General features: G+C 29.2%; 2 protein-coding genes across 2 annotated transcripts; both read left to right on the top strand.

The window, feature by feature from the left end:
• The first annotated feature begins 1,617 nt into the window (after positions 1-1,617).
• On the top strand, positions 1,618-6,365 carry LOC125212063 (fatty acyl-CoA reductase 3-like). Its single transcript, XM_048112101.1, has 10 exons — positions 1,618-1,708; positions 1,848-1,951; positions 3,024-3,226; positions 3,505-3,605; positions 4,473-4,665; positions 4,767-4,928; positions 5,119-5,200; positions 5,373-5,639; positions 5,734-5,861; positions 5,943-6,365. The coding sequence occupies exons 1-10, from the start codon at positions 1,648-1,650 to the stop codon at positions 6,100-6,102; spliced, it is 1,461 nt and encodes a 486-aa protein (XP_047968058.1). The 5' UTR covers positions 1,618-1,647; the 3' UTR covers positions 6,103-6,365.
• An 8,002-nt stretch (positions 6,366-14,367) lies between these two features.
• LOC125216433 (fatty acyl-CoA reductase 1-like) lies at positions 14,368-17,404 on the top strand. The gene is made up of 10 exons (XM_048118144.2): positions 14,368-14,549; positions 14,646-14,749; positions 15,214-15,416; positions 15,524-15,624; positions 15,759-15,957; positions 16,083-16,244; positions 16,385-16,466; positions 16,556-16,831; positions 16,924-17,051; positions 17,138-17,404. The coding sequence occupies exons 1-10, from the start codon at positions 14,471-14,473 to the stop codon at positions 17,292-17,294; spliced, it is 1,491 nt and encodes a 496-aa protein (XP_047974101.1). The 5' UTR covers positions 14,368-14,470; the 3' UTR covers positions 17,295-17,404.
• Positions 17,405-18,570: the final 1,166 nt, after the last annotated feature.

The raw sequence follows: 18,570 nt of genomic DNA, 5'->3' as shown, positions 1-18,570 counted from the left end.
CGAGTCCACTGTGGTACGATATTTAAAATTATGAGTATTCTTTTATTAATTAAAAAAATACATGTATGTAAGTCAAAAATTAAAATTTATGTTGCTAATATTTTTAATCAAGAGTTATTATATTAAATCAATACATGCATCTCGTCATAACAAAAAGATCAAAAACCAAACCGATAAAAAACCGTACCAAAATCATTGAAATTGGTTAGGTTCTTTCTCGTGGTGTGAGGATTGTACGTATATCTATAGTTATGATCAGTACTTGAATATCAAATAATACTTTCAATCAACAAAATGTCAATTTTACAGTTTACAAGTGTCAAAGAAGTAGATGTCCATATATGCACCTATTTGTTGGGTTGTTTAACAGTATTATACTAACCTCAATCCATATATATTCACCAACTATCAATTTACTACTACTACTTCTTTATTTATAAAGTAGAAGCAAGCAATATAACTTTTGAGGTTGGATTACTTATGTACATATGCTGATACCGCAAGTTAATAAAAAAATGAGGAAACACCCGTCATTTATTTATTCCTAGAAGTAACTCAAAAGTGCGGTCCAAGACACTATGCACACCTGAAATTAATATTATTAATAGCATGTTTGGTAGGAGTGATAACTCATATAGGGATGAGATTTTATGAACAAAAATGATGAGTTATCATCCCTACCAAACATGGCCTAAGGCTATAGAATTATTATTTGGATTTACTCTGGATCAAGCTCTCATGGTCTTGGGGGATTCTTTTTTCTTCATCCCAACGAATTAATTAGCAATATTAATATTTATATATTATTTGCAATTTTACTTATTCCTAGATAAAAATTTGTTGAAGCACGCTTGAACTCAGCATTAATATAGATGGTGTTCGGTTTCCTAGATAAAATAATATCAAAATACAATCTACAAATGAGCTTAGATTATTTTAATCATAGATAGCTATGACTAATTATCCCATAATTATCTATCTAAGATTGAATTTCATGAACCAAACACATTACATATTTAACCCGGAATACAATCCTTGCAAACCAAACACCCTCATAATATATAATCCATTTCAGATCAAGCTCTTATGGTTTTATTTTTAACACAAATCTCAAAAGACATATTCTAATTAATGGAGGTAATTTGGACCAAGGTCTCAATATATAGTTGCACATCTACTCAAGTCCCGGGTGTGAAATTGTTTGCATCCCAATAATCAATAGTTTGATTAGATATATACTATAACTATAACTTAATATATATGACGTGTTAGTTGCAGTCACCAAAGTATAATCACCTCGCGCGTTGATGCTCGCCACATGAGCTCTATTTCCTCTTCTTGTATTATACTCCTATATGTATCTATTTAATGTATATACACTTACATTATTGAAATAACACATGTATTGCCTTTTACTTTTAGAATGCAATATCCGAAGAGGTTGTTAAAATTAGTACATACAGGTCAAATATTACCTATACATGAATAGTGTAGAGAGACAGAGAGTCAATGTAAACGCTTACCAACAAAAATCTACTTTGATTAATTGCGTGCACTCAAACTTATTCAATATAGTACTAGTAGTACTATATATTTATATCTCCTACATCTCTCTCTCTAGCTATCAATCTCTCTCTAAGTTGTGCAATGGAGTTCATGGAGGGAAGGTCTATTCTAGTAACCGGGGCAGCTGGCTTTCTTGCTAAGAGTATGAGTTTTTGCTCTGCAAAGTGCAAACTTCCTCTATTTTTCTTAATATGTATTCATATCCATATTTGCATTTTTACACAGTCATCAAAAATTAAAATTAAAATTTCAATTGTTGATATATACATGCAATGGTGTAGTTTTCATTGAGAAGATTCTGAGAGTACAGCCCAACGTAAAGAGGCTTTATCTTCTCTTGAGGGCTCGAGACTCGAACTCAGCTATGCTACGCTTCGACACTGAGGTAACTCTCAAATTAATTAGGACTTATTTGATTATTTTGGTGAATACATAGTTTAGTGGATTAATTATATACATCTACATAATCGAAAAGACATGCATCGATATACCATACCCGATACGTCACGCCTCTTTAGTTGTAAAATAAAATTTATCTGAGAATCACGAAATTTGGTCAAATTTTTATTTGAATTTATTCTCGACTATTCTATGATATGTGATACGTGGATATCACCATTAGTAATGAATTTAACAATGTTATCCATTCATAAAAAAAATAATATTTTTATGTTTAAAAATATGAATAGTATATATAACACATGGGATGTGTTAAAATGACAACCCATCTTAAAATAACACCATATCACCATTCCTAGCCAATCATTTGTACACGTAGATGAATAATCAGCTGCTATGTGGCAATCATAAAAAATTCGCAAGGGTAAATTTACGCGGCCTGCAACATCCAATACTCTAGACTGCAAAGTGTCATTTTAAGAGTGTTGTCATTTTAACGCACCCCTATAACACATATATGATATATTGTGACTAGAAATTTTCTCCGTGGAAGAGTAACTAAGAGCAAAATAAAACTCCAGAATTTTTCTAGCTGATTTTCAAAGTTTTGGAACGGATTAAAATTTGACCAAATCTCAGAATTTCCAGTCTTATCCACCAAAGTCTCGTACATAATAATCAATTAAACGGCAGCTACATACATGAATTAGGTGTCATAATTATTTTATGCTGAGGGCTGAGGCATCCTTCCTACAAATTAAATTGTTCCGAAGTCCGACAAAAACAACGTACATCGACATAATTGATCATATTGTTTCGCCTACAACTTTTTGTAGTTCGATTTCACGTTTAATTGTTTATTGTGTTTAATCAATTAGCTACTATATATCATTATGTGTTATAATACTAACTTTGCACTATATCAAGAATAGGAAATAAATTACAATATTGAGGATGATGATTAATGAATTAATATATAGACGTACGGAAAATCCAATACCATAGCCTTCATGTAAATAATATCGTGACTAATTAGTTTTCTTTCTTCTGTATTTAAGATCATGTCAAAGGATTTATTTAGGGTTCTGAAAGAGAAACATGGTGGATATTTAAATTCCTTAATTTCACAAAAAATAAGAGTTGTGGCTGGAGACATCACCTGCGAGGATTTGGGCGTGAAGGACTCATTGTTGTTAGAGGAAATGATTAAAGAAGTTGATGTCGTTGTCAATTTAGCTGCAAATACCAACTTTGACGAAAGGTATTTTAGTTCAGCTATAATTTTTCTTTCCAACTTCCATATACGTATTACTCCATTGCCTTAATTAATTATACATAGGTCATAAATTAATTGTTTTGATAATGTATTTAGTAGTAATAAATTAATAACCAAAATTAGAATCGATATATTCATTCTATGCATCTTTTTATTTTATTATTTACCATATATAATTGTACTGAATCCGCCTTCGGCGGAATCCGACTAATCATGCATCTTTTAATTATTAATAGTCCTTGATTTTTCGGTTTGGTGGGCAGATATGATATTTCAATTGGAATAAATACGATGGGAGCTAAGCATGTATTGAACTTCGCTAAAAGATGTGAGAAGTTAAAAGTGTTGCTTCACGTCTCAACTGGTTAGTTCGTTGTTACATTAGCACGCCCTATTTTGATATAATTAAGTTATTTTTGAAATAAATCATGTTTAGCACGTTATTTTTGAAATAAATCATGTTTAGCACGTTATCAAAAAAATCACAAAGTTTAGTTAAATTTCGGACAACCACAACTTTTAAAAATAGTCAATCATAGCTTTGAATATTTTTGCAATTATCTCATTTGTTTGTATTTGGCTAAATTGTGCGTGACATGGAAGCCGAAATACATGATCTTTTTACAATTTTGTGCAACACTGTAAAAAAGCCATTACATAAAAAATTATAGTACTCCTATAAGATTAGGCTAAAGTATGTTGGCTTTCAAATCACTGTGAATCCAAAAAAATGGGATGATAAAGAAAAAAATATCAAAATTATAATATACTTCATCCGTTACATAATAGGAGTCCTATTTGATTTAACACTTTTAATAAATGTAAAGAAAAGTGGATAGTTGAAATATGGGTCTCACTTATATATATCTAGTTTTATAATAAAATGTGAGTGAAATAAATCGGTAGAGTGTGAGATCTACTTATCATTTATGGTAAAAGTGAAATAAGACTCTTATTGTAGAATGGACGAAAATGGCAAAATATGACTCTTATTATGCATGGTACGGAGAGAGTAATTAGCTATTTTTGAAAGTTGCATAACTGATCAAAATTTAACCAAACTTCAATCATTTTTTTACCAATTTACCCTAGGATTAAAAATATTCGGCAACATTTGTATTTCTCCACATCTAGTAGATGTCTACTATACACGTCTGTATATATGTATGATACGTATCTCATTATGAGTTTAAAAAATTAACGGGAAACTAATATTGGAGTATATTTTCAGCTTATGTATGTGGAGAAAAGGAAGGACTGATATTAGAAAAAGGTTATAAAATGGGGGAAACACTTAATGGAGCACGTGGACTAGACATCGACGCCGAGAAGAAGTTGATCGACGATACTTTGAAATCCCTAAAAGCTGAAAATTGCTCCGACGACCTTATTAAATCCAAAATGAAGGATTTGGGAATTCAAAGGTGACATTATATTTATAAAATACACACGTATATTTATAATTTATAGATAGTGTTCTTGGTACTTATGTGGTAGTTTGACAAATTTTATACTACTTCAACAGAGCAAGAAGGTATGGATGGCCAAATACATATGTTTTCACCAAGGCTATGGGGGAGATGTTGTTGGGGCATTTGAAAAATGAAATGCCTGTCGTTATAATTCGACCTACCATTGTCACAAGCACTTATAAAGAACCTTTCCCTGGTTGGGCTGAAGGGATCAGGTGATTACTTTTAATTATCTCCGATCCTACTTAATATATTTTTCAATTAGGGTTTAATTAGTGTAACTAGCAAAATTCAGATTATTTGTGGCAGTTAACCCTGATCAATAATGGCTCCTGTATTATTGTTTTGTGCTGACAATCAAGATTTAATTTTTTGATTTCATTTTGCCATGCAACATATTTACAGAACAATTGACAGCTTAGCTGTCGGATATGGCAAAGGAAGAATTACGTGTTTCCTTGGCAATCCCAACACCATCATTGATGTGGTGAGTTCTCGTTATATTTCTTTACATTACAATGATTAAATCTATTCACTCAAAAGGGCTAAAGAAAAATTAAAACTTGATTGGGTTTGAGGATGTAGCCTGCAAGGGACTCATCAACACACTATGCACATTTCAAGAAAAGAAAAGATTGTAAAAAAGAAAGGTTTTGCAGATCCCTGCAGACATGGTGGTGAATGCAATGATGGTGGCCATGGCTGCTCACTCGAACCAGTCAGATGAGACGATCTACCACGTGGGTTCCTCTGTGGCGAACCCACTTGAATACGCATCGCTGCAAGATTACGGCCAAAGATATTTCCAGAAGCATCCATGGATCAACAAGGAAGGAAAGCCTGTCATAGTTGGCAATGTCAAAGTATTGAACTCAATGGAAAGTTTCCAAAGATACTTAGCCATTCACTACTTGCTACCCTTAAAGGTATCTTAATTAATTACTAAATTAATTAATCAATTACCCTAGTTCACCTCTTGATCATCTATTTAATTACTTGAATTTTTTTATGTAATTATAGGGGCTAGAAATGGTGAACAAGGCTTGCTGCCAATACTTTCAAGACAGGTATCTGGACATGTGCAGAAAGATCAAGTTCGTATTGCGATTAGTCGAGCTCTATGGACCTTATTTGTTCTTTAAAGGATAGTAAGTGCCTATTCTCAAACATAAATACATCAATGTGCTGTGAATACTTATATGAGGGTGATACATTTTTTGTGGGTGCAGTTTCGACGACATGAACACGGAAAAACTAAGAAGGGCAGCGGCACAAGTAGGCGAGGAGGTGGAGAGTGGTACGTTTTGTTTTGATCCAAAAATCATAAATTGGGAAGATTACTTCATCAACGTTCACATTCCTGGAGTAGTCAAATATGTGCTCAAATAATACTCGATTTGCGTTGTTATTTTCTAGTTGTGAAAAGCTCCATGTTATTTTTCAAGTTTGCTTTGGTATATCATTCATTCATTATTAATTACTACATGGTTTTTATAGTAGTGATTAGTGATGTTCAATGTTTTGATTGCAATTGATGTTTTCTTAGTAGTCATGTTGTTGTGGATCAGAATTTACATTGTATTCATGTACTCAAATAATTTTACTATGATTCCGTGTACTCTATAGTCTACATTGTTTTTATTTTCAATTTATCTCTCCTATTTTACCCATTTTATCTATTTCTCTCATGCTTTTACTTCTTTCGCATTATAACATAACCAATGAGACTATTTTTGTGAATAAATGGAGTATATTTTTTAATTTTATCATTTCTGATTTTCTCTTTCCAATTATATATATATATATATAGGGATGTACTAAGATGACAACCCTCTTTATTGTAACACCATACCACCATTTTAGGCCATTGGATCTGAAAATCGTGTGCTTGTCATGCTGCCACGTGTAAAAACACGGAGGGGTAAAATAGGAAATTTCTAATTTTACGTTACCAGATTGCAGTGCTGTTTATTGAATATTGCAGTCTTACCACAACAATATTGCAGTTTACCACGGCTGCAATATTTAATACAGTAGACTGCAATATCTAATACAGTAAACTGCAAACCTGTGTTTTTTCACGAAACTTAATCCTAGGCGTCCATATATGAGATCTAACGGACTATATTGGTGGTATGATGTTATTTTAACTATGGTGGCACCCTAGTGCACCCCTATATATATATCTATATATTATTATTATTTTGTAATTTATAATTCTCTCTCTGACTTATAAATTCAATTGAGCACGTGACTGATTTTATGGCTATGTCAAGAAACATGGGCCAAACTTGAACTGTTTGGTCAATTGGGTTGTTGGGCCCGGGTAATTGGTCCAGGCCCAGCATCGCGCCATGAGATGGGCAGTTTAACTTGGACTTGAGGATGATTAAAAGAATTTGATTACAAGAATACCTAAAAATCATTTTGATAATTTTGTTAACAAAAGATGCTAGAGACTGAATTTTGGTTGTTGGAGTTCATTAATTTTTGATGTACTTAACTTGTCGTTATAGAAATACTTTTTTATTTTGTACTCGCACTCATACATTGAAATCCTCCTTAATAATATAATTGGGTATTTTATGGGTTTGAATTTATTGATCAGTAGGTTATGACATTATTATTATCATGCGTATGTCTGTGATCAGCAATTATAGTATCGTGTCCACTTGATAAAAGATTGTCATTTTCGATTTGGTATTATTGTAAGAACCATTCTTTTATCTTAGTCAAATAGTATCTAACTATCTTCGACAGGAATGAAAATAAGTTAGGCGTAAATTAGATGACAAATTCTCCTATAAGATTTTTGTAGGGATTTTCCATTATGATATGTCCACAATTGCGAAAAAGTGCAAAATAATTGGGGGGCAGTTAGTTGCGTGGCTATATTGAAAGTACTTTGGGCATCCAATTGATAATCTTAATTGAAGTGCAAGAATCAACATTATCTAACTACCACATCACGAGATTTGCTCCAAATTCTTAGTAAGAAAATGAAATCGAATGTAGTTTGTTAATTAGAATACTCATTAGATTTAAAGATACTCTGACTCCAAACATTTATCTTTGCTATTAATAGTTAGAGTAAAGATAAATTTACAAAAATTGTATGTACAAAATACCCTTCAACTTTAAATAGGATAAAACTAATTTAATTTGATTTTGAAAGCATCATTAATTACATATATATATGACTAATTTAACCCTATTCGTACTTGTAGGAGATTATAATATTTTTCTTATTAATTTATATTGTTTAAAAAATACTATGTAATTGAATTTATTAGTAAAAATATTCACCTTTAATAAAATATTTATAATAAAATTTTAGATAGAATAATCATTCATAGTATTTTAATGAAATAAGTTTTTTATTCATTTTATTTAAACTATCACAATTATATGTAGATAAATATATTGTACTTTTTTCTACAAAGCAAAAATTGGACAAAATACTTTTTTTATTTGAAAATTCTCTTTTATTATGTCATATATATTTTTAAAACCATTGGTATTTTACTATTAATTTCAGGTTTTAATTTCGCAAATATTAGTATGTATTGGTTTAACTTCCGAAGCGGAAAAATTAGTAGTTTACAAGTATAAGAAAAAACATACCATTTAAATTTCTTTAATATTATAGTTCTACATATAATTTTTTTTTTATCTTTTATTAAGAACTATTTTTCTAGAGTATACTATTTCTTTATTTTATATAGAGTAACATACATACATTGATAAGATTTTAATATGATAATTTTATGTAATTACTATTGTCATTTAATGATATTATGTGGATGTAGGACATTGCTATAAATATTATTAATTATATAATATAGGTCTCGATGATTGAAAATTGTTGCATTCAAGCTATTGTTGCATAAATTGATAAGATCATGAAAAATTAAAATTATATAATAAATCACTATATTTTTAATATTTTAATTACTGCATTATTTTAATATTAATTTCATTATTATTTTTGTAGTGCGTTAAAAAATATCATAGGGATAGTTCGATGCTATGTGGCACCCAACATGTGACTATCCTTTTGTATGTATAACTACCAGATATATTTAAATAATATGTTGAAATTATACAATAAACCCCTATAAATTTTAGACTTATATTATAATATTATTTTATAATTAATATGTTATTATATTTATAGTGCATCAAATGATAATGTAAGAGGTAATTCGACGATAGAGGTCGTTGCACTAAACGTCCACCTTTGTCAGTGACACCTTCTTAAAGTGTATTACTAATTAAATACTAATATTTTCAAAACATATACTTAGATAATACATCTTCATTCATATAATTTCAACAATAGTATGAATGATCATATATTTACCTTTCTTTGTATATTTCTCCATGTGCTATTCCAAATCACAAACATTAAAGCAGTTGAAAGAAATTAAATAAAATACTGCAATGTACATAAGAGATCCAAATTACAAATGATATACATTAATTAGTTTTTAAAATATAAGGATAATTTAAATAAATTTATTGTTTTATGGAGTAAAAAACGTTAAGTAGTTGACGGAAAGGGGAAGAACTATAATGTACTAGCAAAATTAATATACAAATATTTTTATAATATAATTTATTATTATATTCTTTTCAATTTTTATATTTGATTTAAAAAATTTTAATTTAATTATTAATATATTCACTGTCTTTTTTTATTTTGTACTTTTTTACTTCTTTTAACCTGTCTCCGTCTTTTTTTTTTGTTAGAACTAGAAAAAATATTATGTAAAATATTTGTTTGAAATTCTGAAAATTAAACATTTTTGTTTGAAATAAATATAAGTATTTTCTTTTTGAGTTTTAGTTGAGTGTTATTATTCATTCTTTAATTAATATGAGGTGTTACTATAATGTAAAACCAAAGTACAATTAAAATAGGTAAGTTCCTAAATTTATGCATATGATAGAAAATGGCAAAATTATCCTATATACAAAAAATAGGTAAGTTCCTAAATTTATGCATATGATAGAAAATGACAAAATTATCCTATTTTGTGTATACAATGTTGTTAATTTATCACTGCCCTAATAATTAATACTTGCACCACAAATCTATTTTAGGTACTCTATATTTCTCGGTGGGTTTATGACAAGGACAAATTATTAATTAAATCACTGTGCCAAACAGTTTTATGGGGATGCAAATTTTGAAACAGTATTGTTGGCCTTGCTAATTATTTACTTAAATCAACGTTATTCTTAAATAATTATTTCATTATTTAGACTAGGTTGGGGTTCAAGAGAGAGACCACAAATCATTTTATTATTATTTTACTTTTGAAAATGACATGGCAACCGATCAGCTGCCGATAAACCTAGTCTAAATCACTTAATGTTTATAAATCGATTTTCAACGTAAAATGTTGAAAAAAGTTTGATTATATACGATTATCAGTATCACTACCCTAATAATTAATACTTGCACCACAAATCTATTTTAGGTACTCCATAAAAATTCTTAAATGTACATAAATTGTGCATGTACGTAATATCTTTAATTTTTAAAATTTGGTTGAATTTAATTAAAAATCAGTTTTGTTATTTATTGTATTATACATGTAGTAATAAGAAAGAAGTGATATAGAAATTTTATGTCAATTAGTAACATGATTTCGAGGTTAAATCGAATTAATTATACAATATTTTTTTTTCTTAAATATACAAATATTTTAGTTAAAATTTCAAAATTTTTTCGAAGTGTTGCAAAATGATTTGTATGAAATTTATTTTAAGACCATGTTTATCAGCAACCACTCAACCCAACCCAACCATCCATTTTTTCAATATTTAATTAATTTCTATCTCCTCCACATCATCTTACACATCATCAATATTCATCTAACTCAACCACACCATTTTTAATGGTTTATCAACAACCGCTCAACTATAGCAAATGTGGTCTCTATTTGTAGAGGATGAAAAATTATGAATTTTGGTATAATTTTTATAATTTTTAATATAATATATTAAAGATATATAAATTTTAAAAATATATATATTAACCAATGAAAATGGCACAATCTCATTAGCTCATAAAAGAAAGAGTGAACTACAAAATTGGCCTCTATGTATGATAAGTCGAACGCTAGAGATACCCATGTTTGAAAAAAATGCATTGTAAGCCTCTACGTATGAGTATAATATCATTTCAGGCCCCTTTTCATTATTTTGAGTCTTTTATACCCTTTTCCCCACACTTTTAAACTAAATCTAATTCTAAGGATGATTTAGTCTTTCTCATTTTTATTATTATGTACTATGTTTATTTTATATTAAAATATTATTTTCATTTAATCCATAAATATGGTAAATTTAATTAGATTTATAAATTAAAATACTTATCAATAGTTATATGATTTATGTTTTTATTTTAGTTAAATTAAATAGAATGATTTATGTTTTTATTTTAATTAAACTAAAATAAAAATATAAATCATTCTTATGATAACTAACTATTGAAAAGAAGTTAAATATTTTAGTTAAACTAAAATAAATCTTAATTTCTCAATTGGGTTAATATTAAAATTAGATAGAAGATGTTTAACTAAATATTAAACATAAATCCAAATATTTCGACAATCATTCTTCTATTTAGTTAATTAAAATAAAAATATAAATCATTTTTATGATAACTATTGATAAATATTTAATTTATCAATCTAATTAAATTTATAATATTTATGAATTAAATGAAAATAATATTTTAATATAAAATAAAAATAGTACATAGTAATAAAAATGAGAAAGACTAAAATATCCTTGGAATTACATTTAAGTTAAAAGTAAGTATAAAAGACAGTGAAAAAGGATCTGAAATGATATTATATTCATGCGTAGAGGTTTACAATGCATTTTTTAAAATATGGGTATCTCTAGCGTTCGACTTGTCATACGTAAAGGCCAATTTAGTAATTCACTCTACAAGAAATGGTAAGGAGACCAATAGGTTGCACGAATGCATGTTGGGCTTCAAGAGAGAGACCACAAATCATTTTATTATTATTATTTTACTTTTGAAAATGATATGGCAACCGATCAGCTGCCGATAAACCTAGTCTAAATCACTTAATGTTTATAAATCGATTTTTGTTGAAAAAAATTTGATTATATACGATTATCAGTATCACTACCCTAATAATTAATACTTGCACCACAAATCTATTTTAGGTACTCCATAATAATTCTCGATCGGTGGGTTTATGAAAAGTGACAGATTAATTAAATCACTGGGCCAAACAGTTTTATGGGGCTGCAAATTTGAAACAGTATTGTTAGCCTTGCTAATTATTTATTTAAATCAATTTTATTCTTAAATGCAATCTCAATAGTAGATCCATACAACATTTTATTAAGACAGTATATAACTTGCGTGCACGCACCCTTGTGGTGCGCATATGACCATACCCTCCTTTATTTCTACCTCATCCCCATGCTTTCGCACTGACAACGCGTCTTGACCAGACTACCTCTTTTATTATTAGCGTGATTTTTAGGGCATCTGCAGCTTGTAGCTCGGTCTCGTCTCGGCGAGACGAAGCATGCGCTAAAAAAGCGTTGCACCCGTCTCATCTCGTAGGGACTCGTGCGAGGGAGAGGAAATAATGGATCCAGCGTATAACACACTCTCCACCCACGTGGTGCACTTTCATTGGGCGGTGAAGCCCACTCGCCCCCTGCGAGTGAGTTTCTTTTGCCCAATTTTAAAAATAGATTTTAATTTAAAATCCAATTTTAATTAAAAAATTATATTTTGAAAAAATAAAATATAAATAATAATTTTACAGTGATCCATACTTAAAGTCATATCCATAAATTAGTGAAAGAATTTTGTAGTAGTATATAATCTTTTACGTTAGAGAAGTAGGTTTTGCACTGCTTGAGTAAAATTTTAATTTTTCTTATATTTTTCTCATTTTATTGCATTATGTGTACTTTTCAAATAGCATGTTTATACTTTTGTTATAATATGAATTTAATTAAATTTAATTTGTATCTAAATATTTTAGTTGTTAATGAATCTCATATTTTAATTAAGTTAAAAAAAATTAATTACATTTCACGATAAATAACTTCTCTTATAGCAAGTTTATACTTTTATTAATGTGAACTTAATTAGAATATCAATTTGAAATTTTAAACAGAATTAATTTTTATGTGAATATATTATTTATAAGGAAATTGTGATTTAATTAAATTATTTAACTTCATAATAAATAAATTAAATAGAAAATGAAAGAATGAATTAGTAGAATTCATAAATAGCTAAGAGAAGACATGTTAAAAGAGATGAAGGATTGCAGATTTTGTCTCTTGAATAATAAGTATATAAAATAAAAAGTAGTGTGAACTTATAATCAAGTAGTCTAAATATAAGATGAATAAGAGTTAGTGTTACTAACGAATTTACCAAATTTATTAGAGTTGGCCGAGGTGCTCCATTGAATTTAATTATAAGTACGTAGCTGTAAGTTTGTAACCCCTAGTCCCCTACTAGTACAACGTGAGATCTAACACACGGTACCTACGTAGCTGTAAGTTTGTGCTTCACTACACACACCTCTAATGTATACTACACCTCATGGTTCATGGTATGGACTACAAAAAACAAAGCATTACTAGCGTCAATTACTTTATTATCCATGCAGTTAACGAATAATACTTTCCCCCTAGCTTTTATAAAAATATAGATTTTTAAAACAATACGAATTTTAATGCATAATTATTAAACTCTAAGATGAAAAAAAATAAAAATTATAGATTGATTTAGCAGTACTAATTAATTCATTAACAGTCTTTAAAAATGTGTGTGTGAAATGTGAGTATTCGTCTATTCTTCCTTAATGCAATTTTCATTTTCCAATTAGGCATATATCAATTTGTAGAAATCCTTCGTGTCAAACCATCGTATCTGTTAGTACTAATTATTACTAGTACAACTATTAAGTTAGAGGTATCAATGCTAATTATGATTAATGGGTTTTTCCAAAACTTTTTTAGAGTGTAGTACTTTTTTCATCGCATTAAAAAATTTAAAAAATATCTTAGCAGTTTAATAATTATCTCAAATTGAGAAACAGAAGTAAAGATGATCGAATGCAACAGAAATCTGCTTTAACTGAGAGTAAACACAATCTTCTACATTTTTTTAAACCGAATTAGTACTGTTCAATTCTATACATGATAACTACAAAATCTAACTCGTTACTGGAAAGTCCACAAATCAAACGTAATAGACAACAACTTAGGGTTCCTACTATCTTTTTAGTCCACGGCTAATAGTTTAATTCAATTGAATTACCAGCTTTGTGCTGTAACGTGTAAAAATTCTATATAAAGAACTAATTTCTGATGAATTCAAGGTTTCAAAAACAATTAATTAACTCTTACAGTATGCTAATGTGATTATTTATTACTTGTCTACTGAAGTTTCACTTTAAATTTTAGTCTATTAACTCTTATGGCCACCTTCTTATGCGAATTTATCAAGAATCTTGATTTTGGCGCATTTATTGGTTAATTAGGTATATATACATATGAACTTTCGCAGCTAGAACAAGTAAATAAATAGGCGCAAGATTTAGCTTACCAAATAATTCATTTAAGCATTAAAATATTAAAAGACGCCTCTGTATATAAAGTAGCATCAACACACCATAGCTCACATAATCACACACCTCCCAGTTTTTCTCATTTCAAGTAGTGTATTTTTGCTATGGAAGAAAGTAAAATTCTCCAACATTTTGAGGGAAAGACCATTTTAATCACTGGTTCCACTGGCTTTTTAGCAAAGAGTACTCTCTCTCTCTCTCTCTCTCTTGCTCCTAATTTGGCCTGGTTCTAATAAAATTTTTGTTTTTGATATTTTTGTTGGTGTTTTTTTATATTAGTATTTCTAGAGAAGATACTTCGATTGCAACCCAATGTGAAGAAATTATTTCTTCTAATGAGAGAGACCCCTAAATTATCTGTCCAACAACGTTTTGAAGAAGAGGTACGAAACCAACTCAATGCATGGTAGTATTATATATATATATATAGATGTAATTATAAATCTAATTTAATGTTTGAATGCTTCATTCAAATCTACTTACATGCTAGTCTCCAACTAAATTTTTCATTTTTGTTATCAATATTAATTTATGCATATATATTATACTATATATACAGCATAATGGTGGAGATGGGATCGTGGATTAATGTTAACGGCTTGTTTGAGTTTATAATAATTATATAATTGGAATGCTAAAGTTGTTAACCTAGCTAGTGTATCGGTTATGCATTAAGAAAATAGAATTTTCTATTCCAAAACTCCATAAGTCAATAATACCAATGAAAAACATTTTTAAAACTAAAATTTCTAGCTTCGTAACAAGTTGCCATTTCTTATTGATTCTTGATTATCTAAGAAAATAGTTATAACTACATTTGGTATTTGTTTAATTTGTATATACATAGGTTGTGGGCACAGAGCTATTTCGAAGTCTCAGAGAAAAACATGGGGAAGATTTCAAATCTATAATATCTTCACAAGTTGTACCGATATCGGGCGATGTTGGTTATGAAAATTTAGGTATAGCTGATGCACAGCTGCGACAACAAATGTGGCAAGAAATTAATATTATTGTCAACTCAGCCGCAACTACCAAATTCGATGAGAGGTGTGGGATAATTTCAGCTAATTAAATCAAATTAAATAAGGAGATTTTTGAATAACAAAATTCGGAAGTTGACTTTACACTTTTTATTTTGGTATTTTGAAATATAGGTACGATGTAGCATTTGAAATAAATTCGTTGGGAGCCAAGCATGTTCAAGACTTTGGCACAAAATGTTCGAAACTAGAAATGCTTCTGCACGTCTCCACAGGTTAGTTATTTAGGGTTTGAACAAATTGCTATATAGTAAATATTTAATTTTTCGAATTTCATTTCTATTGACTTAGATTATAAAGATGGTAACAAATTCTCATTAATTTTTTCAATTAAATTTTGAATATGTAGCTTATGTGCATGGCACTAAGGTGGGACTGATGCAAGAAAAGGCTTTTTGTATGGGTGAAACCCTTCCCGGCGCCAAAATACCATATTTAGACATCAACGAAGAGAAGAGTGTAATTTGGGAAAAATTAAGGTCGCTCCAGACTCAGAAGTTGTCGGAAAGAGAAATCACTCGAGCTATGAAGGACTTCGGCATCGAAAGGTTGCTTCACTTTCTTGTATTTTTCTCTTGTTTATACATAGTGAATTTATATACTATCATGTATGCTTTGGACTCATATAATCAATGGTGTAAATTTATATTTAAATTTTGAATTGTATGAGCAGAGCTATGCTGCATGGTTGGCCTAATACATACGTATTTACAAAGGCAATGGGAGAAATGCTGCTGGAGAGATTCAACCAAAACTGCAATGTTGTTATTATTCGTCCCACTATTATTACAAGTACTTTCAAAGATCCATTTCCTGGTTGGATCGAAGGTCTAAGGTGCATTTATTTTCATTACTTATTTCATCCATCTATCTCTCTAAAATTAAATGTAAATATTTACTACTATAAAAGTTATTTACTCCTAACTTTGAGTAAAGTTATTTAATACTATTGTATTTTTTGTGGGTGACCAACAGAACTTTGGATAGCATCTTTGTTGCTTATGGTAAAGGGAATATCAAATTCTTTGTAGGTGATCCAGACTCGGCAATTGACTTGGTAAGCTAATATTTTTTCTAGAAGGATGTTTTTTACCAAATATATAAACGTATCTATAAGTTATTATTGTTGACATAATTAAATTATAGGTACCAGGTGACATGGTGGTAAATTGCATGATTGCAGTAATAGCTTCACATTCAAATCCAATTGAAAAAGAGGGTATAATTGTATACCAAATAGGTTCGTCGAGGCGAAATCCAGTGAAATATGATGAGCTTAAGTGGTTTATGCTTCGTTATTTAAACATTAATCCATTGATTGATAGCTGCGGAAAGCCTATCAAAGTTGGCCCTCCAGTTATTCTCAATACAATGCCTCGCTTTCACAAGTATATTTCTTTCCACTATTTGCCCTTTGTCAAGGTCAGCTTTTATTTACTATCATCTTAAAATAATTAATTAGATTTATTAGTAATATTGGGCTAATATTTAATAATATCTGGGTGGTTTTACAGATGCTTGGATTGGCAAATATGATATGCTGCAACTTTTTTGAAAGTTCATACACTAGTGCCAAACGAAGAATCAAGCAAGCAATGAGACTAGCTGATCTTTACAAGCCTTACCTGTTTTCACAAGCAATGTATGTATTTTTCATAAATTAATCTAACTATGTGGGAAAAAATAATCTTAATTAATTTAATATTATATTTTATGTTTTATTGACAGCTTTGATGACAATAACACTGAGAATCTACGAATGAAGATTAGAGGAAGCAATATCGACATGGAATTATTTAATTTTGATATCAAGTGCATTTCGTGGGATGACTACCTCCTGAACACTCATTTTCTTGGAATAGCCAAACATGTCTTGGGTGGCTAGCTACAATCTACACTCCCTTCCTCTCTCTAACTGGAGAATTTGTACTATTATTCATTTTTATTTGGGCAAATATATTTATTTAATCTGAATTATATTACTTGTATTGTATACATGGAGATTAATTATCCATATTGTTGATATTACCCCAAATTATCATTTTAAAGTATAAAAAACGGTTAAGAATATTGTGTATAATTTGTTGATTATTGTGCAAAAATATGATTTTATGGGTATGTTTTGACCGACCCTTTCACTTTCCATGAACAAAAAGAAAAGGTTTAAGGGCCTTAAAATGTGTATTAGGCTGGGGCTATATGCAGTAATTTAAACGCTGCATTGCTGGGTTTAGCAAAGTAAATGGGCTGATTATTATGAAAGGGGATTTATTTTTCATATCACTATTGACTAAGTTTTTAACCAATCAGTTAACTACCTTATCAATGTTCTCCTACAGTCCTACCAATTTAAATATAAATTACTCTTTTTTTTTTTGTTTTAATTAATCAACAACTAATTAATTGAAGATTTCCTAAGTATGTAAGTTATAGTACGAAAAAAACAATTTGAACAAATGGCATGATAGTCATTACGCTTTGTATCTACTATTAATCAATATTATTACTCACTTCCTGTTCAAAAACAGAAGATTGGTTATTTGAGGAAAAAAACAGGATTATTATATTTCTAATGCTAATTTGGATTGTGAAATGCCGTTTGTTTTTGTAATGGCCATTAGAGCATCTTCAATCATTACACTAATCCATATCCATTTTAGTGTAAATGTCATACTAAATATTGATTTTACACCGACCATTTAAATTAAATTCAAACTCAAAAGGATATTCTCCACTCACTTACTTTTTATACTTTTCAATAACACCTATATATTTGATCTAAATTATACACTAACTCCATGACCTTTGTGAATAACTTAATTTAAATTAAATTAAACAATGTATAAAGATTTTGTTTAAAATTAAGCTTCTGTCCATTTTTAAACAAATAAACAATTATTGTGTACGCGTAGTAGTAGAATAGGCAGTACAACTTCATTTACTATAGTAACTTTTTTTGTTTATTAATATTATTAATTTAACTAATCATTTTTAATACTATTATTATATTAGGTTATTTTCCTACCTTCTTCTTCCTCTTTCACACCGCAGCTTTTCAGTCTCAAGTTTTTTCTGTAAGTTTTCTACTCCATATTTTAATTTTTCTTCCTTTCCTTTTTCTATTTTGATAATATAAATTGATTTGGAGATGATCGCAGTTA

This window comes from Salvia hispanica, chromosome 3, assembly GCF_029641045.1.
Source record: "Salvia hispanica isolate PSC_SH4W2 chromosome 3, Shi_PSC_v1, whole genome shotgun sequence".
Lineage (NCBI taxonomy): Eukaryota > Viridiplantae > Streptophyta > Magnoliopsida > Lamiales > Lamiaceae > Salvia > Salvia hispanica.
The sequence above is the reverse complement of the archived record's forward strand: the minus strand, read 5'-3'. Positions and strand labels throughout refer to the sequence as shown.